The sequence below is a fragment of the Natator depressus genome, chromosome 7, assembly GCF_965152275.1.
Source record: "Natator depressus isolate rNatDep1 chromosome 7, rNatDep2.hap1, whole genome shotgun sequence".
Classification (NCBI taxonomy): domain Eukaryota; kingdom Metazoa; phylum Chordata; order Testudines; family Cheloniidae; genus Natator; species Natator depressus.
The window spans coordinates 69,289,153-69,313,264 of NC_134240.1; the positions used below are offsets into that span (position 1 = coordinate 69,289,153).

General features: G+C 39.4%; 1 protein-coding gene across 4 annotated transcripts in view; it reads left to right on the forward strand.

The window, feature by feature from the left end:
- The first annotated feature begins 1,348 nt into the window (after positions 1-1,348).
- The window catches only part of NRG3 (neuregulin 3), an 877,122-nt gene continuing 854,358 nt past the window's right edge, over positions 1,349-24,112 (forward strand). For 2 of the 4 annotated variants that reach the window (XM_074958725.1, XM_074958726.1), the window contains exon 1: positions 1,352-2,914. In XM_074958725.1, coding sequence (XP_074814826.1) covers positions 2,206-2,914 — 709 coding nt within the window. In that variant the 5' untranslated portion in view covers positions 1,352-2,205. Of the gene's footprint in view, positions 2,915-9,164; positions 9,291-24,112 lie in introns of those variants that run through there. The other 2 variants (XM_074958727.1, XM_074958728.1) reach the window with 2 other exon arrangements.

Here is a 24,112-nt window from a genome sequence, read left to right on the forward strand (position 1 = left end):
ATTTCTTCCCATTTTCTTTCTAAATGCTTTCTCATCATCATTATTTCCTACTTAACAATTGGCTAAGAATGTGAACATTCAGATTTCTCCAAGGCCAACCTTAGCTCTACTCCACAGTGCTTTCTTATTCGGAAAGATTTGAAAAGCACATCTTCCTCATATGTCACTTCTGCTGCTTTCTCAACTGTTGTCAACCCAGGAACGTCTATCCCGAGGCAGGTGTTAAACCTCTGTTGTCCTACATGAGTGTAACAAACTACCAGACCTGTTAAATCTAGTCTTAATATTTTATTTTAAATACGACTAAAATATATCATTGGGGGGGGGAATCAAGCAAGACACTGCACAGTTTTAAGGTTTTTTTTCCTATTTCCTATATTTATTTACTGCATATATATGAATAATAAATGTTTCCCTATTTTATTTCTATTATATCTGCCAAATTAACTTCCTGTATAAATTTTCTAAACATAGTCTAATAAATGGCTAGGAAATGTCAGTGATGCATCAATACTAACAAAAATTAATAAGAGAAATACTATAAAGTAAAAGATGGTAGCAAAAGCAATATTTTCAAGAGAATTTTCTTTAAAATCTGGAATTATTGATCTAGTGAAATAAAATTACCCCTTGGTCATTAACTCTTCAACTAGCTTCATGGTTACTTTAAGGTTTTCCTACTGAGAGGATGTAAAGGACACCTTGGTCTCAGCATTGGGTTTAAACTCTCTTCTGAAGGAGTAGATCAAAGAACTGCAGTAATTTCAGTCGAGAAACTTGACAGGCAGCATCTTGATAGACCATCACTTCGTTGTCTGTTTCATCAGCGGCTGCTCTGTCTTCTGAAAGGATCATCCATTTGTTGCAATTCTCTATTAATTTCATTTTCCTTTAGGGAAACCCTCTTAAACAACTACAACCCCTTACTCCTTGCTACTTTTCAGAAATTAACAGTTTCAGGAAAGTAGCTCTTGCAAACTCCGTTTATGGTCTTTCTCTAGCAATCCCCTATAAAGGTGTCTCCACCTCCCTCATACACACACCGACTCCTGATCTCCCTCACACACGTCTCTTCTACCATGCAGCAACACACCATGATCCTATTGGATTAATACACACGCAAGATAGTTTCAGGATCTGATTGGAAAACAAACCAAAAAAAAAAGAAAACCAAAAAAACACACAACCCAAAAAAACCTAGCTTGCCATACACCTCCCGGGGGGGTTGCCTGGATCATTTATTTATCTTGTGCGCATTAAGAAACCACCATTAGGCTGTGGTGGGAGGTGCTTTACTTTCTGAGTGCCAGCCTGCCTCTTTTGCACTGCAACAGGAATACACAATCGAACTGAAGCTGCAAGCTTGGCAGGAGCCGCCTGGTGTGTGCGTGCGTGTGTGGTTGTTGGTTCTGTCTATCGATCCAGCTCTCCCTCTCGCTCTCTCTGTGTTTTCTGATATATTTTTTGCTGGCGTTTTAGATTATTTTAATGACTATTTTATTTTTTAAATCCTTGCCCGACTTTGATTGCAGCTTGGACTTAAGTGCAGCTGATCTGCTGCTTGGAGGAGAAAGAGCGAGCGAGGAAGCTCGGTCTCCTTTCCCTCCGCTCTGCCTTCGGATTGGTCTCTCTCCTAAAGTGCTGTCCAAGGGTTGGCTGCAGGGCTGCTGAATAACAGGTGCATTTTGCTGCTCCGTCGCCTCTCAGAGAAGCAGCCGAGGAATGCTGGTGCATCTGATCTGTGGATAAGAAGGAGCAAAGGGGGAGGGCGGGGGGGATCCTAACCCGACCCAGAAAGAGGCGAGCTGCCAGTGTGTAGGAATGTGGCCCGTCGTTGCTGGATCCGGATGCTTGGCATAAAAAAATTCAGGACGCTGATTCTTGTGACTTCTTAAAAACAAAGGGGGATCTGAAGAAGAAAGGAAGTGGGGAATAAAAGCGAGCAGGATGCTCCGACTGCTGCTGCTCAAGGCTGGAGCGAGCCTGGCGATTTAGCTGATTCAGCAGCTGCTGGAGGAGGTTGCATGAGGAGCCGCGGGAGGTTTCTGGGGCTGGAGACATGTCCCCTGACTGACTGACAGACTGGGGGACCGATCGCTTTCCCCTCCCTTTCTCTCTCACCTGTCCGTCCGCATGCCGCTTTCCCCAGCGGCAGCTTCTCCCTGATGCCTTGTCTTTCCCTCTGGGGTGTGAAAGGCGCCTAGGATGAGTGAAGGGGCAGCCTGCGCCTCCCCACCTGGTGCTGCTGCTGCTGAGGACGGGGCGGCGGCGGCGCCTGGGGGCCCGGACGGGGATGGGGCTCCCGACCCCCCCAGGGAGCTGCGATGTAGTGACTGCATCGTCTGGAACCGGCAGCAGACGTGGTTGTGTGTGGTGCCTCTTTTCATCGGCTTCATCGGTTTGGGGCTAAGCCTCATGCTGCTCAAGTGGATCGTGGTGGGCTCCGTCAAGGATTATGTCCCCACGGAGCTGATGGATTCCAAAGGGATTGGGCAGGACCCCTTCTTCCTCTCCAAGCCCACCACCCCGCCGAAGAGCATGGAGACCACCACCACCACCACGTCAAGGACACCCAACCGGATAAGCACCCGCTTAACCACCATGACCCGGGCACCCACCCGCTTCCCGGGGACCCGGGTCCCCATCCGGGCGAGCCCCAGATCCACCACTGTGCGCCATACAGCTGCCCCCCCTACCAGCCTCTCCACCACGGTCCCCTTCAGCACCACCATCCTGACCTCCCGTCCGCTGCCCGGGACCCCCAGTACCCAGCCAGTGCCCATCTGGCCCACTGCGGCATACGCTACCTCCTCCTATAAAATCTATGTCCACGACTCTGCTCCATCCTGGACCTTATCTCCCTTCCAGGAGTCCACCACCACCACACCAGAAACTAGCCCTAGCCCCAAATTCCGTAAGTAAAGCGAAAGCTGCCTTGCCTTTGGGCACCCCCTTTTCACCGCATCCCTACACCTGGTTTAGCTTTTGCATGGCTTCAAGAGCCAAGCTGGTGGTGTTCCTAGTTTGGATGCTAATGTCTAGTATGGTCGGCAGACAAGGGTTAGCGTGCAGTTACCGACACTGCAGAAATGCTGGAAAGCTCTTAGATTAAGTTTCTGCCTCTCTGCCCCGCACCCAGGCAAGTTCCCTGTTTGTGTGATGGATGTTCGCACGGTAGCAGTCATTTGAGGTGGAGATATCTCGCTATATTGTATAGAAAAGCAGCGGACCCTCTTTCCACACAGCTTGGTCCAAGGAAGGGCTGTTGAGAAATCAGTGGTCAGGAGGGATAAATGATGATCCAAAATTTGGTAGTGGCTCTGGAGAAAGGCGCTGGCACTGATTCTGTGGCTGCTGAGATGAAGTGAACTGGTAGACTGATGTTTGGCGCTCCTCGCATAGGGTGTGCTAAGGTGTGGGCGACAATGAGTGAGTTTCCTTTAGCCTTTCAGGTGGTCGTTTAAAAAAAAAACCTTTAAATATAAAATGGGCTCCAAAGCAATCTCCCTTTCCTTGGTGCCTGGCTGTTGAAAAGACCCTTAGCCAGCGCTCTCCGAAAAGGACATGAGCCCGCCCCATGAATATGCAGAAACGCTCAAATATGATCCAGTCTTATCTATTTGCCATCCGCCACCTCGGCAGATTACTGCCATCAATGACTAGCTCTTAAGAAAGGGGGGTGTTTAATTTCCCTGAATGATGTTTGGTGGCTGACTCTTCCCACCAGCCAGATCGCAAAGCGAAGGATTCTGGTTTAATTTGAAAATTAATTTGGCTCAGGGACCTCTCCCTGCTGCCTGTGAAGGTTATCTAGGACGAACTGCAATCTCTGCCAGCGGAACTTCTGGGCAGGGCCGTTTAGTAAAACGATTAATTATACTGTATTAGAGTCTTGTGTGTTTTCTTGGCTACAGTCTAGGAAACGAGGCGCTGTGTGTCCCCCATTAGTAGCCTCTGCTAGGCAAGTCAATTCAATTGAATGTTATCAGCTGAATCGCTTTTATAGCCCGTGGCTCCCCTTTTTGCATGCTAATCTGTGGTTGTTCCGCTGGAGGATTTGGTTAGTTAGTCATTTAAACTTTTTTTTCCCCATTACATCTATTTGCTGATAAGCCCCGGGATAAAGAGTCCATATGCACAGCAAACTGAAGCCGTGCATTGGCGAACCAGGCAGAAGAAGGGGAAATCTGAACCGGGGGGGGGTTCGAACACAGCTGTCACTAAATCAGAATGGCAAACAAGGCAATAACTCGCTTCTCCAGCCTTTGATCAAGGTAGGCGAGAGAGAACCTTCCCTTAAAGGTGCAGCTGGCAAAAGGAAGTTGGAGGTTACAACCAGGAAAACCTTTTGTGGAAGAGCTTTAGGTCTGCCACTCTGTTTCTCATTTCTGCGTATAGAGCTGTATCTGAAATATACAGGTTTTTTTTTTCTTTTCCTTTTCTCCCAAGGGTGCCAGATTTTCTTCCCATGAGCCTGTGTTCAAACCTTGTATAAGGCAACAAAGCTATATATGGCTTTTCAAACAGCATTGACTTCTGTGGGGTTGAAATGCTGCAAAGTTGGCTCAGGGCTTGTTGGAAGGGATTCTGCCAATATTTAAGTGTTACCATGCCATCTTATAATCCATTTCCAGTTCTCAGTCCCATCTTTTTGGGTCTTTAAAGAGAAATCCACTGTAATTTCCGTCCCTCCATACTGCCTCCCTACTATGCACTAAAGCGGACACAAGCCTTATTAATAAATCATGATCAGCTGGCAGGACCAGTCCAAACCAAGACAAAAAATCAACAAAATCTTGAGCTGGTCTGAACACTCACACAGATTGATAAGCAATATTTGTTCCCTTAGATTGCTAATACTAGTAGACCAGGGTGTTTCCCCTTATTAAATACCACTCCCTTGCAGGATGAAATGGAAGAAGTGCAAATCCATCAGAAATTGACCCTGTTTACGTGCATTGATAGCAGATATTATAATTAACAGAAGATTAAATAGATTACATAAAAAAGGATTTGAATTTATAGGGCATGTGGATATTTTTTAAGCCCTCAGCTTCATATAATCTTTCTCTGAGGTTGCAGTATCAACTGGGGAGAAGGAAATGTAATCTCTCTTTCATGAACTACTGACAGCGTGTGACCCTATGACCCAATATCCGCATCTTCCACTTGCTTTGATTGTGATTAACAGGTCTTGTGAGAAAAGGAACTCTGGCTCTTTTTTTTTAAAAAAAATTCAGCTTCAGTTTCCAGGTTGAGCTGCCTATTCTTTCTCTGCCCATTGCCTCAGCTGCTATTAAAATGAAAGTCATGGGTCTTGTTGTATCATGTGAATACAAATATGATATGACAAGGCTGGTGCCCTGGCTTTCAAGACAAGTGCAGACCCTTGTTTGATCCTCTGCCTTGGAAAGGCACATGTGTAGTCAGGGGTCATAGATCATTTAGCATTTCACAGTTTAAAAAAAGAGCTTTATCCAGATTGTTTTGTGTTGCATTTTATTAAACCATTTTAAGATATGATAATACTGGGCTTAGAATATGACTTTGGAAAACAGAAGGCAAGTCTGGATGTATTTGTTCAGAAAGCTGGATTTATGTCCATTTAGTGTAAGTGTTGAAAAAAAGATCTTTGGGGTGGGGGCTAGGGGATGTTCATCTGCAAAGATATCAGGAAGTCTCTCTGTTTTTGTGGATGTGCAGCATGAAAATCATTCCTGGTTCGGTTTTGCTCGCAGACAAGTTATCTATTTGCTGTTTTGAAAGTTCCTGATGAAATTCCTCCAGGTTATGACCAAGCAAAAGCTAGTTGCTTATCAGTTCACAAAAACCACACTCAATTCAGTGTTCAAAATAAAAATCAGTCATTAATCTAGAATGAGCATCTAGCTTGTGGATAAGAGGAACTGACCTCCTAACTGAAACATCCATAAGGCTTCATTTTTATTAAACATTGGTTTCATGTTTAAAGTATCATGCCCTGATTTTTTTTCAATATGCCTTTTGCTTGGTGTTCTGGGTCCTTCAGAAATCTTATTATTTATATGTTGAGATGTTGTACTTGAAATTCTTCGTGCATGGATTCAGCTATGCAATGACATGGTGCTTCCTCCTGTATCCATACACCAAGAAGCTCAGGTCAGGCAGCCCTGGCTCCTATAATGCATTATAGCCAAGAAGAGAGATGATACAGAACTCCTAATCAATACCTTTTGTGAAATCCAATTGAGAGCTTTTTTTTTTTTTTAAATTGGTGCAGACTGAAACCCAAGTATATTTTGACTTCCAAAGGTCTTAATATAGGATTATAAAACTTTTTCTGCTTTACTCAGTTATGTAAAGCATGTCCTTTATCTGCTTATTTTGCACAACATGGGTTGAAGAAACAAGCCTGGCACCTGAACTAGTGCCATCACCATTGGTTTCATTTCACAATGTATTAAGTATTTTTTTCCACATTAAGGGTGGTATTTCATAAATGGCACGGGAGGGCTTTTACCAAAGAAATTCCATGTGAAAATGCTCTCCCTGCTATGTGTAGGAGATGCCAGACCCTCATGAAATGTGATCAGCTCTTTCCATGGCTCAGAAATCTTCTACCAACACTTGACCTGATCCTTGAAACACTTACCTGTGCTCTCAACTTTATTACCATGGGTAATCCCTGAAATCAATGGGACTACCCATGGTAGTAAAGTTAAGCAGGCTCACAAGGGTTTGCAGGATCAGGATCTTACTTTATTAACCAGTTTGCAATATACTGAGAGCTGATGAACCAAAGAAAACTACAGCCTGAAAGGCAGTTGCTTCCTCTACCCCTTTTACCCACACACACACACACACACACACACTTTTGTTTTCCCCCAGCTGAAACAATCAGTAGATAAAGGGAGACTGTGGTGTAAAAATCATGAATTTAAAAACTACTTAGCCACCAACTAATAATTTGGAGTAATTAAAATTTAAGTTGATTTTTACCAATTTCTCAGCCCTTCTTGTTTTTTTGTGTTTCCATCAACTTGGAGAGTGGTATAAGACTTTAATGAAATGTTAATTTCATTTTCTATTTATACATAATTTTCATTTCTGGTAGTTATGAACTAGCACATTGTCATTGTGTCTGAGTTTGATTACTCTGCAGTGGAAGGTTTAAATAAAAATATACAAATACCAACATATTAATGTTTTTAAAATATCTTTAAATTTTGATTTTAATGATACTCAAATTATAGTTTTACACTTAAATAGACACTTAAAATTAGAAGCTATATAGAGCATTTGGTGTTACAAATCCATATAAAACAGTAATCAATTATAAAGCTTTTTGGTTTTGCCATTGAATACCGTAAGAATATGTTTATAATAGTTTTCTTATAATAATTTAAACATATATTATATTAATGGATAGTAAGTGAGCATGCAATTGTGTCCAAGTGGAGTAGTTTTAAATGGTTGCGAATTATATATATTTCCTACTATACTATACAATTCTTCTTTTTACTCAAATCTTTAACAAAGGTCGTTGGAAATATCGAGATAGAGGAAGAATGCAATAACTATTGTGCAGTACATGGAAATGGAAAACAGATGACTTATGTCCTGTAGAAATTGTTTAGATTCATAAGTCAAACTAAATATTGATTCATTTGTTTGGTTCAGGATTAGTACACTGTATTTTAACCAGCTACCCTAATTATCGAAGGAAAGGGACCTTAACGTTTCAAATTATTATGCTGCCTTTTAAGATCGAAGGACATTTTTGGGGGGGAGGGGGGCTGCAAAGCTATTCATTGGGGTGATATAATCTGTGATGTTTGGTAGAAGTAAATATTTCCTTTTTTCCCCCATAGCATAAGTCTTCTTATTAGCAACTATGCAAGGATTATATATGATATATGTTGACAATATACTGTTATAAAAGTATTGACATATCACAAAATATTACCCTAAAGTAATGATAATGGTCTGTCCTAAACCACAGAAAATAGAAATTCAAAATTAAGGCAAACAAAAAATAAATCCGTCTCTACAGACCTTATTGTGTCTAGCTGTTGCAGCACATATGTGACTTTACAGCATGTAACCCATGGTTCAAAGATCTGCTGAAATACCCAATAAACATAGGGATGGTTATGATTTGGATTCAGCTTTACTTCTGAATTCTTTAGTATTTGTTGCTTTCAGGAGATATTTAACATTACATTTACATAGTTTTGTGTTGTTTAATTTTGTTTGTTTCTCTTACCATTTATTTGAAAATAAAAAAAAAGGTCAATGAAATTACATGAAGTTATTAACAATTTGGAGACTCTTATGGATCACTCACATGAAAGACTTCACTGATTACACAATAGTGGACTGTTGAGTGAGCACAGTGGCTGTATATGTGGACAACTACCTGCACTCTGTATACCTCCTGGCATTTTTTTCTTAACTCTTCTTTTGCCATAGTTTGAACATAGACTCTTAAGACATGATCTGTCTCACACCACCCTACCCGCAACCACATACACCCATATATATATATATATATAGATATATATAGATATACACACACACACACACCCATTACATATCAGCAAAGGGCCTTCAGGGTTGTTCTGAACTCAGGGTCAGTCTATGTGAAGCAAGAAAACTGTTGCAAAAACATTGATTGTATGAAATTGTTTGTTGTGCTGCTTGTCCTTGCAAAAGAGTTGATAAAAATCATCTGTGTTTTCCTGCTTACTAAGCTAATCATGGGAGGCCTTGCTGCAGCTGCAATTGGGGGCCCAAATCATTTTACATCAAGCCCCACCTTCACAGTTTGACAGTTAATGTTTAGATGTGTTGGTAAGTATAAAAATCAGTATTTCATTACAAAGGAAATGGCATATAGTGAGTAGGTGGGAAGTAGAAAACCAAGCAAAACAGTTCATGTAATGCAATCTATGTAATTCTTATTATGCTGGTACCTGATCCTTTGAACAGTCATGTGAGAGTAACAGATGTCATATCCTGTCCCTTGGTAGGGAGGCTATTCTTTAGAATTCTTCCTTACAAAACCCTGGTGACTCTCCTTGTTTAGAACTACATTTCCCAGAATTCTATTCACTCAAGCCTCTCACACTCTTTCTCCATCCCCACCCACCCACTTACTCCTTCCTTCCTTCCTAACATCCAGCCATAGAGTGGAGTGTTTGCTCAGAAGAAGAGGTCTCTTCCAGGGTGTTCTCAGATAAGTCTGCCAAAGCAGTGAGTATGTTCACACCCAGAAATGAGAAAGAATGAACACACAGACAGAATTCAAGGTAACAAATGCAGCAGTTCAAGCACAAGTGGCAGGACAATTGTTTTTGTACTTGTTGTTTAGCAACAAGCTCCTTCTCTTAGTGAAAATAAATTCTCAGGAAAAAGAGATGGGTAGCCCTCAAAGAAAAGGGATGGGAAGATGGAAAGGAGAAGTCTTTATTCATCATTCCCACTAGAAGGTGCTTGACAAATGTTGAGTTGTATTGTGCTTTTCTAGCCTAAGCTGGGCCTGGCTGGGAAGAATGCTTTTATTCATGTCATGTTTAGATATGTTCTCAGCTTTTCTGCAAAGGCACGGAGAGATTCAACTACACACTGTGCCTACCTGTTTCCTGGGATTTCATCAGTTGCTAACTTATGCCTGACCCCCATAACAGATGGAGTCAAATTGTGTTTAAAAATACAGATTGTTAAACTTTATATAATTCTAACATGGAAACGTTTGACCAAAGCTTTAGCATTTTTAAAAGAAAGTCTTCTGCCTTCAGAAATCTAGTATTATGTATACTTTCCGTAAGATATTTGGCAGCCACGGTGCTAATAAAATAATTCAAAGACTATTTGAAATTCTATTTTTATAATTTTTATTGATTCTTTGCTCCTGATTCTCTTTGTGCAAGCTCTACCTCACCTATGAATTAGCAATCAAAAATAAAAAAACAGCAAACTGTCGAAACCCAAATTGAGCACTATTTATCTGATTTCAGATTTCATTACAATTGAAACTCAGACCAACTAAAGCACAATTCACAAAACTTAAAATTCCTGAGTTGATTTTGTGATTTTTTGCTTCAGAGTAACTGAAAGTTTTGCATGAAAATAAAATTGAAACTTTAAAACAGAGATTAGACAGGGTTCGGGAGCCTAGACACTGCAATGACAGCCTAAATAAATGAGTGAATAGGTAGATATATGGAGGTGAAGTCACACCTCTCTACCTCTGGTTTTACTGAGTTTTAAGGATTCTTTGCTCTACTGAATTTAAACTGCCTGTCTGCCTGATGTAACCCCACCCCCACTTTGTATTTTGCACTCCATGATTGGTCCACAAAACACATGAGACTGGCACTTGATCCTTGATGATATGTGTGGAAAAAGATGTTCCTAGTCTACAGAAAAACGAATTAACATTTTAAAAGCTTGTCTGAACAGATCTTTCCTAGAAGCATTTTGTAACTTTGCAGTGCAATCTGGAAAAAAATATATGCAGCCAATGATCTATGGAAATTTTGTGCTTATCTGGCAAAAATATGCTGAAGGACCTCAATTTGCAGTCTTTAACATTGAGATTGATATAGCCCCGACTCCTGCAAACGTGTTTTAACTTGACGTCTGTGAGCAGCGCAATACATTTCAAAGTTACACACACACACACACAGTAAAATGTTTGCATAAACACACTTGTCTTTAAATGTAGTTTTCTTACTTTTGGTTGTTTTTAGGCAGTTGTGAGCAATACTTAAATGTGGTTATTAGTATTCAGTTTCCATTGGTGAGGTCGTCTTTATTTTGTTTAGTGCTATATTGAAAAAAAGACTCTTTCTCTTCAAACTCCCCCCTCCCCCAATAGTTTATAGTAAACTTTCATCTTTGTGTGATGTAATTGATTAGTTCTAGACCAGTGGCTCTCAACCTTTCCAGACTACTGTGCCACTTTCAGGAGTCTGACACAAAAGTGTCACAGGATACTATTACTGAAAAATTGCTTACTTTCTCATTTTTACCATATAATTACAAAATAAATCAATTGGAATATAAATATTGTACTTAAATTTCAGTGTATAGTATATAGAGCAGTATAAACCAGTCATTGTATGAAATTTTAGTTTGTACAGACTTTGCTAGTGTGTTTTATGTAGTCTGTTTTAAAACTAGGCAAATATCTAGATGAGTTGATGTGCCCCTTTGAAGACCTCTACATACCCACAGGAGTATTTATATACTTGGTTGAGAACCACCTGTTCTAGACCACCAAGTGTCATCTTAGTTGTGGATTTTTTTGCATGTTGATTTTAACCGATACCCTCAAATCCAAGCTTGGTTCTGTATTACAATGGTAAAATACCAGGTGTATGGATGCTACTGCATGCATTTATTATTATTTTATTTTTTTTAGTGTATATCTTTCTTTGATGAGTTTGCAGGCAGAAATATGTTAATACTGACTCTTTCCAAAAGCATTATAAACATGAAATGTCTTTTGAAATTTTAAAGAGGACCCGTTCCCTTGATGCATTTTCAGATTTAAGTATTTGTTAAACCTATATCATTAAACTATATTCATATTATTTCACAACATCATTGTTGTTATAAACCTCAGGATTTTAGTTCATTGTGAACTGAGACTTGATTGCTGGTTGTTACCAGATAGAGGGGCTGTAGCACTGTGTAACAGCAAACCCATTAAATTAGTATTAATAACAAAGAGCTTCTTTTCCAGATCTGATCATTCTCACTGATGTCAGAACTTGTAAAGCAAGCCATTGACATAAGATAGAGTTATTCTGTTGGAGTGTCTTCATCGGTTTGTTTTAGTGGAATGACAAAGGTTATTTCTTATTTGGTTTGCAACTGATTTATGAAACATGCAAGGAAGCCTGGAACTGCTGTTTCTAAATATAATCAGGATCTTAATGAAATCAATTGTCATATAGTTTGTATCCAGCACTGTTACTAATCTTCAAAATTACCTGGCATTGTGCAACACTAAAATTTTACTCTTTCCCATATATGCATGCAATAAAAAAAATCCATGTGCAATTTATGATAAATGATGAAATGCTATTTCCTATAATGTACTGAAAATGGCTGACTCTTGTAAAGCGCAAGTATCTCTATTAGGTCTAAGTGACTAGATAACACTCAAAACGTTAACCATAAATAAATAAAATGAAACGTCAAATGTGTTAGTATATAAATGGGCTTAGAATTATAGCTAAAATAGCAGTAAATTATTCACTTGGTTGGTTTTGAACTGTTCAGGTAATAAATAGCCTCCAATGGAATTCTCAAACGTATTCTTGGTACAGATTTTAGGGGTGTGGGGGTGTCTGTGGGAGAGTTAATGCCCTCTTTAAATCTGTGAATGACTCTGCGGTAGAGAAACAGGATTTTTGTTTGAACCTTGTGGAGATAAGCTGCACCAAAATGTTATGGTAATTTTTTCTTCATTTAATAGTATCTGAGATAAAGGTTTTGCAAGGGCAGAGTTCAATAGGTAGGAAACTTAACTGAGTGGATTATCCTGATGAAATTTCAGTGCTACTAACTCAAGCTGGAGGTGGTTTTATAATTATTCCACTGAGTGGCTGTTTCCCCAGGTTTCTATTGTGAATGGCTTATTGCTATTACAGCATACGTTTTATAAAGGGTTTAGCAAATTTTAAAAGACCAGCTGTTTGTTCATAACACTATAGTGTAACCTTTATAAGGTACCCAACTTTTTTTTTTCTACAAAATAATTATAATCAGAGGGATGCTGAACTGACACAATGTTTTCTGATGTTAAACGCAAATGGTGTGGTGGCATAATTTTTGCACAGGAAATGTTGTCTGCCTCTACTGGCCACACATATTAGCCTACTACTGCTACCTGGTAAGGAGGTTACGCTTGTAGCTCAAACAGTAGTGTTCTGAGCTATGGAGGCAAAGACCCTGGATTCAAACCTTCCCAATGACTCATATTGAGGGTCATTATTTACAACATGTGACATACATACAAAATACAGAGGATGTTCCATATGTTTACAATCTGAAGGCTCACTTTGTCTCTTCTGTATTGATGAAATGGAGGCACACTTCCTGAATCAGCGTCGTGCCTTGTATCAATATGCTGTAGAAAAGGAATGATGCATCCCAGGTAACGGAGGTGAACGGATAGCTGTGAAGCACCTCTTACTCTTACAATAAAAATAATGAATAATAAATACCTAGAGCTTCTTATCTGTAGATCTGAAAGCGCTTTACCTTGCAGTAAGTATCATTACACCCTTTTTTGTAGATAGGGAAACTGTATGTTGAAGTGAGTATTGACAGAATATCCTTAGCACAGCTCAGGGACAACGTTGCAGAGATGTAGCTTCTGCCTGGCTCTCCTGTGTTCAATTTTACCCCTTGTTTGTGTAGGTACTGAGGAGGAGAAGGGTTACTGGTACCCTCATCTCTAAAGCACCTCATAAGGGATGGCATAATTTAGCTCTAAATGAATAGAAAGAACCACAATTTAAAAAAAAATTATTTATTTTAATGAATATGAGGCAATTGTAACATCTTGCAGAATTCTAAAGGGTTTAAGTCCTTTGCATAGCTAGATTTAGGCCAAGTATACGAGTGAGATTTAAGATCAATTTACAGTATGTTTAAGAAAGAAAATATTATGCTGGCATAATGATTGTTACTTTCATGATTTTTATTTCAAATTAGGATCATCATGTCCTCTCCATTTTAATAGACTGTTTGCTGGTTAAACTACCTGTCATGGAATGTAAGCACTCTTTGGTCAATTGCTGAAATATTGCCTGTGTCTACTGAAATTTTAGTAATTGGATATGCCACATAGCATGAAAAACTCAGTGGTTACATATGTTTTGTGAGCTTGACAGATTTAGGGTTTTGTAGCCAACTGCACCTCAGTTCCTGAGAAGTGCATATATAAATGTGAAAGTAACCCAGTTCCAGGAATTGTAGAGTAATGGCTTCTGTACTCACTTCTGGCTTGCTCACAATGTATAATTTGGAAGGATGAACAGAGATATATTCATTTCTGATGATAATTTAAAATACATTTGCCCTGACTTTAGCAGCATTCTTGGATTCTGAGCTTTGTTTCTTTTTAAAATGTACTTGTAGAAAATGAAGACGGTAAGTAGGGGTCAATATCCAACAGCCTGATAATAAAGAAATTATTATAGGAGAGAGCCTTTACGATGAGGATAAAGTGTACTGGATTACAAAAAAAAAACCCAAAAAACATTCCAATGAAGTATTTAATTTGCATACTGTGAGGTTTTTGTCAGTGTAAAAGCAGTTGTGGATTTATTAGGGGGTTTATTTGTTTGTTGTTTTTTAATGACAATCCTGCAAAGAAGATACTGAAAGATTATATCCAGGTAATTAAAAAATACATTACATTTGAACTGTTTAAGAAGAAATTATTTAAAAACAAGCTCTTAATATTCTAATGGATCCTTAATTTTTTTTCTGTTTTTTATTTCTGCTTATTATTGCTGTCTATATGGTGGCATACAGTCTTGGCCATTTTTTCTTCTGTTTTAAAAAAAACCCAAATTTATTATAATTTAGGTATAGTATATTCTGAGAGCTGTAGAATTAATATTATTTAGAAATTTCTTGATATAGCAACTTAAATTTACCCAGTACTTTACACATATAGAGAATTCTTTCCTGCCCCAAAGAATTCACATTCTAAAACAGATCAGATACACAACAGAGCAATGCACCAAAGGATGAGCTAGGAAAATATATTGGCAAAGAGAATGAGGGTCAGGATCCTTGGCAGAAGTTGGCTTTGAGAGGGGACAGGAAAGAGGGAAGACAGGAACTGGGGGATTGTCCCAAATACAGCATGCTCCTGGAAAGACGTAAGCACATGTTTAACTTTACACAGCCTTGAAGTTAAGCATGTGGATAAGTCTCTGCAGGATTGTGGCTGTGGAGGAGTGGGGAGAAGTACGAAGTGGGGCATATGAGAGAGACCCTGAGAGTGTGATCTTGTGAGATTCAGAGCAGGTCCTGTGAAGTGGGCAGCAACACCTTGCTTTCAATGGGAGTTGCAGGATGCGTTAAAGGATTCCCTTAAGGAATCAGGAGATTATAGTGTGTACAGTCTCTACGTAAAAGAATAAATGGACACAAATCAGATGTCAAGAATTATAATATTCATAAACCAGTCAGAGAACACTTCAGTCTCTCTGGTCACTCGATTATAGACCGAAAGGTCGCAATATTGCAACAAAAGAAACTTCAAAAACAGACTCCAACGAGAGACTGCTGAATTGGAATTAATTTGCAAACTGGATACAATTAACTTAGGCTTGAATAGAGACTGGGAGTGGATGTGTCATTACACAAAGTAAAACTATTTCCCCAGGTTTATTCCCCCCACCCCCGCCACTGTTCCTCAGACGTTCATGTTAACTGCTGGCAATGGCCCACCTTGATTATCACTACAAAAGGTTTTCTCCCCCCCCCCCAGCCCCGCTCGCCTGCTGGTAATAGCTCATCTTAAGTGATCACTCGCCTTACAATGTGTATAACAACACCCATTTTTTCATGTTCTGTGTGTATATAAAGCTCCTCACTGTATTTTCCACTGAATGCATCCGATGAAGTGAGCTGTAGCTCACGAAAGCTTATGCTCAAATAAATTGGTTAGTCTCTAAGGTGCCACTAGTACTCCTTTTCTTTTTGCGAATACAGACTAACACGGCTGCTACTCTGAAAAGTGTGTACTGAGAGTCTGTATGGTGAGCAGAGAGACGCCAGAGCCTGAGTGCTTTAACAGAGAATTAGAGGATGTACTCCTACTCAGACGTCCTCACAGAGGCCAGGACTTGATTCAGTTCCTCCTACAATGTATTTTGGTCCAGTCTGGTAAATGGAGGACCAAGAACTCCACAAGTTCAACTCAGCTCCACATAGAGTAAGATTGTGATGTGCATAGGCAGAGAGTGGGGTAAGTAGAAAGAAACAAGATTAGAGGTGTAGGTGGGGTGAAGATGAAGCAGTTTCAGCAACTATGAGGACAGGGTGATGTGGTCAGTGTAGTGAGAATAGAAAATGAGTTTGTATAGAAGGAAGAGTTGAGAAGAAGGGGGAGTGATGTGATGACAAAACACAGCTTGCTGCTGTTTCACTGCCGTTTCTCTTATATTCGCAGTTTTCTGTAACATGAGCCAAAAAAAATTAGCATTCTCTAACCTATTGAAGATGTTGGGTCATGCATAGAACTGATAGAACTCTGTTTGGTCTAAATAATCCTCAAATTTAAAAGTGCTTTTAATTATGTTTTGACCTTTGGCCCCAATCCTCTGTTGGTGTAAATGGGTGCAGCTCCACTAACTTCAGCGTGATTTCTCCATGCAGAGGACGGATTGTCCCCGAGGCTGCAATGCTGTCGTGAAAGACTGCTAATCACCATCAAATAAATGAAGCATTTGTAGAAGAGTCTGTAATGGCTCCCAATAAGCCACTGCCATATGTTTTTCAACTCTTTTAAAGTAAAATAATTGATTTGTCTTTCCTGATATTCATCTCAAGAAAACAAAAATGAAGGAAATAGAGTTTATGAATCCAATTTTTAAACCATAAAGTATTTGAGGCTAAACATCTAATGTACTGTATAGTTAAATTTATATAATTGATTGTACCTTCTCTTGAACAATATCCTAATGGCCAGAACTATTAGACTGGGAAATAGCATCCCAAAGGAAGTGATGGAAGTCCCATTGTTTGGGCCATTTAACACTGGACTAGAAAAATCACTTGAAAACTAGGATCGATCCTGCCTTAGTGCAGGCGTTTGAAAGAGACTGTCTCTAATTCCTGTGATACTTTTGTTTCTCCTGCAGTTAGATCAGGTTACAAGTGAGGGGCCTGATTATGCCAGCAGCAGCATGCACTCAAATCCCATTGAAATCTCTCTTATCTTTATTCTGTATTCCATTGCCACGGGCGACGTACTAATTATTGCCATTAATATTGCCGCCTTATATTTTGGAGTTACAATGTTAATATAATCACACTTATTTTAACTAAGGGCTTGTCTACACTACCGCTTAAGTTGGTGTAAGTTACATTGCTAGGGGTGTGAAAAAACCACTCCCCTGAGTGACATAACTTACATCAACTTAAAGTGGTGTCAACACTGCACTATGTCAGTGGGAAATGCTCTCCCACCGACATAGCTTCCACCTCTCATTGAGGTGGACTAATTACGTCGAGGGGAGGGCGCTCTCCTGTTGATGTAATGTATCTTTGTGGTAGTGAAGACAAGTCCCAAGGAAAAATCTGTTTGAGTAGTCATCTTGTTTGTCAAGGAAGCAGTAATGTGGGCAGCCATAGTACAACTTATGGGCCTTTGCATCAGGCCCTACATGCATTCACTAATATGCTTAGTGGTGTTTCCAATAACCAAACAATTTGCTTGTATATACCAATAAAGGTGTTAACCCTGCTTGTGTGACCTTTGGGTGGGCTAGAGTTGCCCTTCTCCGGTGCCTAAATCAACCCAACTCACATAGAAAAGCACCCAGAGACCCAGAATTCAGTCATCGAGGATTTTCAGGAAGGATTGCACAGATTCAACTCCCCAAAATCATTCCCAAAAGGAAAAAAGGAATGAACTTAATTCTTAAGTACCAACTATTTTATGTTTCAATAAGATGTTATAAATAACTTAATTTTACAACATAACATGGCTACTTTATAATGCACATACATTGTCTTCACAGTTTATATATAAACATAAATAAAACAAATCTAAAAAGCTCAGTCCCCACAGAAACACCGCAAGAAGAAACTCTGAGTTCCCAAAAGCTGCGAGGTTGATTTCACCTGAGTCTCAGAGTCTTTGGTCACCAAATCTATATAATGACAGGTTTCAGAGTAACAGCCGTGTTAGTCTGTATTCGTAAAAAGAAAAAAGAAAAGGAGTACTTGTGGCACCTTAGAGACTAACCAGTTTATTTGAGCATGAGCTTTCGTGAGCTACAGCTCACTTCATCGGATGCATAGCATATCGTGGAAACTGCAGAAGACATTATATACACACAGAGACCATGAAACAAAACTTCCTCCCACCCCACTGTCCTGCTGCTAACAGCTTATCTAAAGTGATCATCAAGGAAGGCCATTTCCAGCACAAATCCAGGTATTCTCACCCTTCCCCCCCCCCCCACACACAGACACACATACAAACTCACTCTCCTGCTGGTAATAGCCCATCCCTCTTTGAAACCTCTCTTTATAATGCGCATGATAATCAAGGTGGGTCATTTCCAGCACTAATCCAGGTTTTCTCACCACCCCCCCCCCACACACACACCCCTCCAAAAACCACACACACAAACTCACTCTCCTGCTGGCAATAGCTCATCTTACAATGTGCACAGCAATAATCCAAGTTTAACCAGAACGTCTTGGGGGGGGGGGGTTTGTAGGAAAAAAACAAGTTTCCTACAAACCCCCCCCCCCCCCAAGACGTTCTGGTTAAACTTGGATTATTGCTGTGCACATTGTAAGATGAGCTATTGCCAGCAGGAGAGTGAGTTTGTGTGTGTGGTTTTTGGAGGGGTGTGTGTGTGTGGGGGGGGGGTGGTGAGAAAACCTGGATTAGTGCTGGAAATGACCCACCTTGATTATCATGCGCATTATAAAGAGAGGTTTCAAAGAGGGATGGGCTATTACCAGCAGGAGAGTGAGTTTGTATGTGTGTCTGTGTGTGGGGGGGGGGGGAAGGGTGAGAATACCTGGATTTGTGCTGGAAATGGCCTTCCTTGATGATCACTTTAGATAAGCTGTTAGCAGCAGGACAGTGGGGTGGGAGGAAGTTTTGTTTCATGGTCTCTGTGTGTATATAATGTCTTCTGCAGTTTCCACGATATGCTATGCATCCGATGAAGTGAGCTGTAGCTCACGAAAGCTCATGCTCAAATAAACTGGTTAGTCTCTAAGGTGCCACAAGTACTCCTTTTCTTTTTTCTTTTTACAAATCTATATAGTCTGCTGAATCAAAAGCAACATCTTCTCCCCCCCCTCCCCCGGCACTTGCTTGTGGGCATCTTCAGTTGGAATCCATGCAGATTCTTTCTCTTCTGAAATCACTGTTAGCCAGTCAGCTAACTGATTAACCAACCACACATTTAAGTATATAGATTCTGAGGGGAAAAAACCCTGCAGCAGAATGCTTCAGGGTTAAGGAAAACAGACAGCTTTCTGCTCCTGGGTTCAGCTTTTCCCAGCCCACACAGGGCACATGGCATTTTGCACAGCAGCTGCCCTCACTCCTTGCTCGCCTGGAGTCTGAGTCCAGCAACATGGAACCTATTGAGCATATCCAAAACTACCACACCCAATTCCAGAAACTTCTGAGTGTGGAGAGTTAATTGTGCATCTGCCTAGCAACAATGACCCAGACACAACTCATTCCACCCCCAGATAGATCTCTTAAAGAGATCTCTCCCTAGTAGGCATGTTGATTACACTTGCCTTACTCTGGTATGCTGGATTTGCACAAAGTTGTTATTTTTAAAACCTCAAAGATGTGCATTCCATGCCCCTGCAGGTCTCTAAGAAAATATTATGAATTCTAATAATAATGGAAAGCAATCCCATACAGCAGGAAGATGGAATAGGTGATAACGCTGATCCCCTCTGTACTTCCCCATACATGTATGTGTTCTTTATGATTCCATGGTTTAGAAGGCATTAGAAAGATAGTTACCAAACTCTCTTTTGAAACTGCTGGTATAAATGATTCAATGTAGGCCTTAAAGTTAATCATGGGTGAACCTCCAAAGATGGGAAAACTTTGTATTTCGTTCCAGAAATTGTACAGGGGAGTAGGCAAACTGGTTTAGAGTAAAAAGCAGTATGGAACCTATCCTTCACTCCGAACTTCAAGTGACCCCTAGCTACACTTTAAGGTTTTAAAAGAGTTTGATAACTATCATCACTTTTTGTTTGTCATTTTATTTATTTCATGTCTCCACTTCCTAGTTTCAGCTGAAATCAGAAATGTCAATTGTGCCAAAGAACACTGTGTTTTGTTGCCCGATTTTTAGGGTTTTTTTAATATTGTTTATATAATAAAAGTTATAGGCTTGCCAGTGGATCTGATCGGAAGATAATACGGCTCTTGTCCCAGAATCAGGCTACACAGTGTCTTGCCAGGACCCTCAGGATGTTGACAAGTACACTTATGCTGAGAACAAAATACAGCCTTTAAGACTTCGATTGACATAAATGGAATAGTAGTCAAATGAAAAAGTAATCAACCTGAATTAAAAAGGAAATAATACTGTTGTGTTTTAGAGGTACATGTAGTATCATTTACTATAAAACTTCCTAGATTAGCATACTCACACTCTTCCTTAATGAACTGGTGGTAAGAGAAAAAGGACCAGCCTCGTCTCTTCTGGCTGCCAAAAGAGCCCGATTGATCCAGGTTCCTCAATTCTCGAGTGGAAGATGGAAAATTTAGGAGAAGCTAGAGAGCTAGAAAGCTATAGAAAGACCCAAGAAAACCTAACCTAAAACTAGTTTAAAAATATGGTGGTTTGCCCCTCTTGTAGAGTTTGAGAACTATGTGTCCACCTTCCATGTCCACACTTAATTTCCTCACCCACATAAAATCAGGGCTCTCTAGCATGGCATATTCATACATGTTAGTGACAATTAGCTCATTCTCACATCTGTTATTTCTGGCGTGAACTGGTTTGGTGGTGGTGATTTCCATGTTCTTTGTGGTGTTCCTGTTAAGAGGGCAAGTGGTAGGCCATGTATCTATGCCAGAGAACACAAACATATATATGCTAACTTGCTTTAGCTTATACAGGATGAGGCCTGTAGGTTCCTTGTGTTACTGCCAAAAATACAGTAACCCAAAGCTATAAATCTATTAGAATAAAACAAACCACAAACCCATAAGAAAGCATATAATAAAACAAGCAAGCAGGCCACCCTATGGGCTACAGTTCCCAACCCAGCCAGAAACTAGCATTATTGACAGTCTCACTAAACTCTTCTCCTGAACTAGCCAAACCAGTTTTGCATTCACAGGGTTTTAAAAGATTTAGTTGTTAGCAATTCACATTGTGGTAGCATCTAGAGACCTGAGCCCCAAACTAAATTTTCCTATCTTGGAGGTTCACCCATCATTAATTTTAAGGCATAAACTGAATCATTTCAGTTTCAAAAAAATATTTCAGTAATCCTCTTTTTAACACCTTTATGCCAGTATTTAATGACCATTAAATGACATAATCTACCATTTGGAATGGAGAGCCAATATTATTCTTGTTGCAGATACAATAATGAAATGAATGAGAAACAAGAAGAAATAATAAATGAATGGAACCGTAGTATTAACATTTTATTTTATTACTGTTCAAGCATCGTTATGTTGAGCACTCTACAAAAGACAGAGGAAGACATGGGCATTCTGTGTTGTGCTTGACATCTTTTACCAGTGAAGCTCAAGATTAAAATTTGTCATTGACTACGAGTAGTAGGCCATCTAGGGTCTGATCTAGCTCCCATTAAAGTCAAGGGCAAAACTCCTATTGACTTTAATGGCACATGATCAAGCCCATACTTTTCCCTAAGGCCTTCATCAGCTCCTAATGAAGTCAGTGGAAATTTGGGACTTAACCTGTGTTACACCCTGATCATGTTCCCAGTGAGGTCATTTCATATTCCAGAACATAATCCAGCATAATGTGACGCAAGACTGGAATAGTAGGTGAATTATAGGTGCATCTGCATTAGTACAGCTATATGGAAAGTTTTTTCCAGTGCTTTTATGTTATGCCTGACTCCAGGCAATGCTATAAATCCTTTATTTTAAAAAGTTTTATCATTATCTTGTCACCTCAAAATAAAACTGCTAAAAATCAATGCAAAATTGCAGAGGTAGGGAATTTTTGCTACAAGTACAGTACAACATTTAAATTCTCCTCTGCTATTATTTTCCCCTTTGAAAGTGTATTAGTTATATAATGGTGTAATACATTGGCATTACACGCCTTTTGGGTCAATGACATACACGGGTTATTTAGTGTGTTATTATTTACAAGATGACCAACCTATGCATCTTTCACGCATTCAGTAAAGAAATAAAATCACTGATTTAATCACATGGAAAAAATAATGGATTGAATATTTTAAATCAGTAATTCATATGTACTAACTAGTGTCTGATCTACTATTCAAATTTTAGACCAAAATTATCATCAAGAATGATGGGCATATAGAACTAAAGTTTATTTTGTGTTCCTGTCAGTCTACTGCCAAATAATCTAAACATCTATAGTAGAAAAACTACATAATTTTTAGGCTGAAGAGTCTACACTTTCCTATTGGCTAAACCCCTATGGAAAGAGGATTCATAAGCAGAACCAAGTCGTTCCAGTGAACTTGCAAAGTTAATAAACTTTGCAAATGTAAGACTGAAAATAGTTCATACTATGGAATTTATCACTGTGGCTATATGAAACTCTCCTAATAATCTTACTGTAGATATTTTCAGCATTTCATTAATAGAGTATATAATCTGAGTAGCTGTGAGAGTGTATTCTATATAATGTGTCTACTTGATTTATATGCCTTCGTGTTAGATTTAGAGTATGTTCTTCTCCTATATGTATTCATTGCTCTGACTGATATCATTAGTAGTTTAATGGATCCAGTGAAGGAGAAATTTAGCTTTTAGCAAGCTATCAAAATTATGAGCTGTGTTAGGCTAAAGAGCTTAAATATCCAATACACTACTGTATGGGCCATATTCTGCCACGTGCTCAATGATGATCATGGTATCAGAAACTAGTCAGATTGTTGTGCATGCAGAATGCTGAAGTTCTAGCCTGGGGTTAGCATTTTTAACTTGTGCATCTTTGTTAATGAAAGCGAATATCCACAATACTGCTGCAACTTACTCTGCCTTTTCCCTATTATTACAGTTTAAGAGTAAAAGTTATCCGTTAAAAGTTGGAGTTTACCCGTGGGATATGGTAAGTCTTGTGCAGATAATATAAATTCAAAACACCAATTCCATTGGTTCAAGCCTCAGGAAGACAGAATCAAGAAAGTACACAAGGATACAGAACAACCCATGTTCTGCCTTTTTTTTTTTTTTTTTTTTTTTTTTAGTTTTCTCTTATTTATTATTTTGATTAGAGTAGCACCAGCAATTCTGCTAGGGGTTTCTAAATATATAGAAAGGTGCAGCTCTCTCATTTTATGTAAAGTCTTGGTCTCTAAGTCTTGAATCTTCCAGTTTTTCCATTTTCTGAACTTTGCAGTTCCAGAGGCCTCTTAGGCCTCCAGCTGCACCGGAGGAGCTGCTCGCATGGGGCATTGGCTCCTGGGAGCGGCGGCCCTATGTTCTGCTCCTTTTGCTGCTGTGATATCCGGGAGAACCCTGGGGTTCCATGGATACCAATTTCTATCTTCTGTTATCCGCATCCACGGTTAGAAATTTGTATCTGCACAAGACTCTAATGCTTTGGTGTTATTTCAGCTGTTGATTTTAGTGTGCAGATGCTACATGATATTGGTGGTCTATGATAAACAGAAGGTCAGAGTAGATCATCTGGTGGTTCCTTCTGGCCTTAAACTGACTCTAGGAATCTATAGTTTTGTAAGTAGGAAATCCATAGAGTATCTGTAATATTAACATATGGATGTAGTGTATGATTGTGTGGGAAAACCCTTTAAACTAAGATCTGGTATTCTATAAATGGGTTAAAATATCTATTTTAAACAAGTTTGGCTTAATTTTGTGCAGTAATAAAAGTAAAAAATTAAGTTCCATCTTTATTAGCTATGAACTATGATCCTCAAAATACACACTATTTATAATTAAATATAATCTAAATATAATCCTAATTATAACTAAATATCCTAATTATAACCGCAAAACTGCCAGAAGTCCATTTTTTTGGCTGGAGCTAGCCCAGGTTTTACAATCCCAATCAAGCCTCAGTCCCAAGAACTGTGAAGTAGCAGTTTTTAAAGACTGAAGTTCTGGCTTTCCATTACTATAGGCTGGAGGCTGCTGCTCCCTCTTTCTGCTTCAATGCGC